Here is a 4,522-nt window from a genome sequence, read left to right as displayed (position 1 = left end):
ACCTGTGACCAGTGTCCTGCCCAGCTCCCAGTGCCCTGCACGAGTGCCCAGCAGTGGTGTCCAGTGTCCTGTCCAGTGCCCAGTGTCCTTTGCCCAGTGCTCTGCACCAGTGCGCAGTGTCCTGTCCAGTGTCCTGCCCAGTTCCCAGTGTCCTGTCCAGTGTCCTCCACCAGTGTCCCATGTCCTGCCCAGAGTCCAGTGTTCAGTGCCCAGTGCTCTGCCCAGTTCCCGGTGTCCTGCCCAGTGTCCAGTGTCCTGTGCCCAGTGTCCTGCCCAGAGTCCAGTGCCCAGTGTCCTGTCCGGTGCCCAGCAGCACCACAGGGTGGCACACGGGCGTGTCCAGCAGTGCCACACCCACCTGTCCCGCGCTGCCACGCCCGTGTCCCCGTCACCCGTGGGGAGCCACAGGAAGCCACCGCCAGCGGAGGAAACTGAGCTGAGCACGTCACGAGCTCAGCCACCCCCGGTGACAGTGACACCTCGGGGGTGACACAGGGACCCCCGGGGGACTCGGCGGGACACGCCGGACATGCTGGAGGCGCCAGGATGGAGGAGCTGGTGGTGAAGCAGGGCGGGATCTACCTGCAGCTGCAGCAAACCTTCGGGAAGGTCAGGGGCTTCGGGGGGTCCTGCGGGGGGATCGGGATGTGGGTACGGGGGGGTTATCCCATGGGAAGGGGGTGTATCCCGTGGGAAGGGGGTGATCCCACCCGTGGGATGCTCAGCTGTCCCTTGGGAGGATGGGCAGGGGGACGGGAAGTGCTGGGGACACTTTGAAGGGACCCCCCGAGAGAGGTTCTGGAGAGCTGGGGGTGACAGAGGTGACCTGGGGGTGATGGGTGTGACCCCCGAAGCCAGGGGATGACAGGTGCCATCTCCAGGGTCACGCTGGGTGACGGATGTGATCCCCAGACCCGTTCGGGTGACAGATATTCACCCCCAGAGCTGTGCTGGGTGACAGATGTGACCCCCAAAGCCACACAGGCTGCCAAACACACCCCCAAAGCTGGGGGGTGAGGGATGTGACCCCCAGACCCACATCTGGTGACAGACATCACGGCGACAGACGTGACCCCCAGAGCCGCGCTGGGTGACGGAAGTGACCCCAAAGCCACATTTGGTGGCAGTTCCAGGCAGGGGGTGACAGCAGCGTCCCCCAAAGCCGCACTGCTTCCGCCGCTGATAAAGGGCGGGTTGGGCAATGGCTGCGAAGGGAAGGAGCTGACGGGAATCTCCTGCTGCTCTCCCGGTCCTGCTCCCCATGAACCCCATCCCGAGGGATGGAACCTCATCCCAACACCGCGGGAAGGGCAGGGATCCCAAAATTCCACCCCGGGAATAGGGAACTGTGTGCCTGCACAGCCCTGGAGCTGCGGGGAGGATGTGTTGGTTTTGGGGCTGAACTTCCCCTGCCCCCACTTCCCTCTGCTGCAGGGCCTGCCGAGCCCGGAACTGCTGCTCCTGCTGGGGCAGAGCTGGGAGAGCTGACAAGTTGGGGTTTTGGGGGAAAAAATGGCAGGAAGTAGGAGCTGGAAGTTGGGGTAGAGCTGAAGAGTTGAAAAGTTGGGGTTTTGGGGAAAATGGAAGGCAGAAGGAGCTGGAAGTCCTTCAGCAGGGCTTGTGGGGGCTGCAGAGGAGGGAATGGGATGGATTCAGGCACTGAGTGAGGCTGGGATGCTGCTGGTGCTGGAAAAGCCTTGCTGCCTGTCAGGAATGTTTATCCAGGGATATTGAAATCCCAATTTATCTCCTCCCTACCCTCAGCCAGCCCTGGCTGCAGTGCAAAACCCCTCAGGGCTTCCCACCCACCTCCTGCCCTGGGATCCTGCGTGATCCCGAGGGGATACAACCTCCAGGAAAGGGAAAACCCTCCTGGAGAGCTCAACCCCGCTGCTTCTCCCCGCGGCAGAAATGGAAGAAGTTCTGGGGTGTGCTGTACCGGGAGAGCTCCTGCTCCACCGCCCGCCTGGAGCTGCTGGAGGGCTCGGGGCCGCTGGGCACGGAGAAACCCCGCAGGGCCGAGGCTGGCCGGCGGCTGGTCCGGCTCAGCGACTGCGTCCACGTGGCCGAGGCGGGCGGCGATGCCACCTGTCCCAAGGACACTGTCCCCTTCCTGCTGGAGACCACCGACAGGCGGTTCCTGCTGGCTGCCGACAGCGCCGAGGCGGCCGAGTGGATCCAGCGGCTGTGCGAGCTGGCGTTCCCGGTACGGCTGGGAGAGTGGGGCTGGGAAAGGTGGGATGGATGGATGGATGGATGGATGGATGGATGGATGGATGGATGGATGGAGGGATGGATGGATGGGATTCCCTCATCTGCCGCTCTTCCCCGGGCAGAGGAGCAGGGAGGAGCCGGGAGCAGCCAAGGAGAGCCTGCCGGGCGCTGACGGCGAGTTCTCCATGGAGGAAAATTCCCTGTACAGCTCCCGGGGCAAAGGTAGGAGCGGGGAAGGAGGAACAGGAGGGAGGGAGGCAGCGCGGGGTGGGGAAATCTCCTCCCCAAAAAAGCCTCTTCCTGCTGCGGTTCGCAGCGCTGCCTCGGCTCTCTATCAGCAGTGGCCGGAGCTGTCCAGCGCTTATCAGCCGGACACCGCTGCCCTGGCTGGGGCGGTCACTCTGTCCCTCTGCTGGGTGGGACAAGTGTCCAACACGGGCGTCACTCTGTCCCTCTGCGGGGTGGGACAAGTGTCCAACACGGGGGTCACTCTGTCCCTCTGCGGGGTGGGACAAGTGTCCAACACCATGTCCATCCCCAGCCGGCCTGGAGCAGTTCGAGGTGACAGTGAGGGTGACCCCGTCGTCCCAGCGCTGCCGGCTGCGGGGTCGCTGCATCCTGCGAGCCGCCGAGGAGGCTCTGGAGCTGCGGCACCCGCAGAGCCTCGAGATCCTCTACAGCTGGCCCTACCGCTTCCTGCGCCGCTTCGGCCGCGATAAGGTCAGTGGGTAAGGAATGGCGGGCTGGAGGTGGCCGTGGCGTGGCACTGACCCTGTCCCTCCGCAGGTGACCTTCTCCTTCGAGGCCGGCCGGCGCTGCGCGTCCGGAGAGGGCAACTTCGAGTTCGACACCAGGCAGGGCAACGAGATCTTCCAGGCCATCGAGGCGGCCATCGAGGTCCAGCGGGGCCGGGGCGGCGCTGGGGACGAAGCCCTGCGGTCGCTCGGTCACGCCAGGCCACCCAGCTTGGCTCAGGGCCACGAGGAGGTCACCAAGGTCACCTCCCCGCTGGAGGGCAAGGTGCCCAAAGGGGAGGGCAAGGGGCTCAAAGCCAAGCCGGCGATGCCCCCCGAGCCCTCAGGGCCCTTCCAGCCCAGCCGAGGTGTGGATTTGCCCTACGCCGAGCCCTGCGATGCCCTGCGCCGCGGGAACCTCCCGCCGGACAGGAGCCGCCGGCCGGACGCTGCCAAGGCGGAATGCGAGTACGCCGTGCCCTTCGACACCATCGCCAAGTCCTTCCTGGCCCGCCAGTTCGGGGCGCTGGGCTGTCCCCAGGAGGGTGTCCCCGAGCCGCCGGGTGGCCCCAGGGAGGCGGGTGGCGCTCAGCAGCCCCCCGGGCGCCCCACCGCCCCCAAACCCGAGCACATCTACGACGAGCCCGAGGGGCTCTCGGCGCTCTCGCTGTACGACGAGCCCGAGGAGGTGAAGGGCGAGGCGTGGAGGCTGCAGGCAGCCCCCGAGGAGCCCCCCGGGCACGAGTTCCCCTACAACCCGCAGCGGGATGACTACGCCGTCCCCAAACGGCCCGTCCCGCTCCGCAAGCCCTTCGTGCTGCAGGGCAAGGAGTGGCTCGGCGACAGCGACTACGACAACGTGGCCCTCAAGGTGGCCAAGAAGAGGAACCTGCAGTGAGCGGGAGGAGGGGACAGGAGGGGACATCCCGAGTCTCCCGGTTGGACTTTACACCGCGCCTGGCTCAGCTCAGCGCAGCTGGGGACACGGGGACACTCCCTGAGGGACACATCTGGGCAGCGGTGCGGCACAGCTGGGCGGTGGCAGGGGACAGCTGGGTGGCGACAGGGGACAGCTGGGTGGCGGCAGGGGAAGCGCCGGGAGCGGGATGCGCCCACTGGAGGGCAGTGCGAGCCCACCGGAGCGGCCGTGCCCGGGCAGGGGATCCCCGCAGCCCCGCGCCGCAGCTCCGGGACCCCAAATCCCGCTCCTCGCCCGGGACAGCCTCGGGCTGTGCTCCAAACCCACCCCGGGATGGATTTCTGGAGCAGGAATGGCCCCGGGATGCTCGGCTTGAGGGATGCATTTCCCCAGGGATGCACATCTGGGATGCACATCTGGGATGCACATCTGGGATGCAGATCCCACACCTTGGGATGGACAGTGCACATCCCACCCCGAGACCCTCCCTGCCCACGCACAGCTCCCAGTGCTCCCAGTATGTCCCAGTGCCACAGCAGGGCCTTCCCTGTCCTGAGGTCCCTCCACCTCCTGGCTCAGCAAAACCGTAAATTCCCACTGTTCCTGCCGCGCTTTTATTTTTAATTCTCTTTATAAACCCCCTTTCCAGCCCCTC

The 4,522-nt window shown here is 65.9% G+C and overlaps 1 protein-coding gene across 1 annotated transcript; it reads left to right on the top strand.

Annotated features, from left to right (window-relative positions):
• The first annotated feature begins 408 nt into the window (after positions 1–408).
• On the top strand, positions 409–4,278 carry DOK2 (docking protein 2). Its single transcript, XM_085080635.1, has 5 exons — positions 409–609; positions 1,910–2,206; positions 2,337–2,436; positions 2,756–2,934; positions 3,001–4,278. Exons 1-5 carry the CDS (start codon positions 547–549, stop codon positions 3,844–3,846), a joined length of 1,485 nt encoding a protein of 494 aa, XP_084936761.1. The 5' UTR covers positions 409–546; the 3' UTR covers positions 3,847–4,278.
• Positions 4,279–4,522: the final 244 nt, after the last annotated feature.

Source organism: Lichenostomus cassidix, chromosome 22, assembly GCF_008360975.1.
Source record: "Lichenostomus cassidix isolate B80296 chromosome 22, HeHo_3.0, whole genome shotgun sequence".
In the NCBI taxonomy this organism is placed as follows: Eukaryota; Metazoa; Chordata; class Aves; order Passeriformes; family Meliphagidae; genus Lichenostomus; species Lichenostomus cassidix.
Note: the sequence above shows the minus strand (reverse complement) of the source record. Positions and strands in the feature narration are given on the sequence as shown.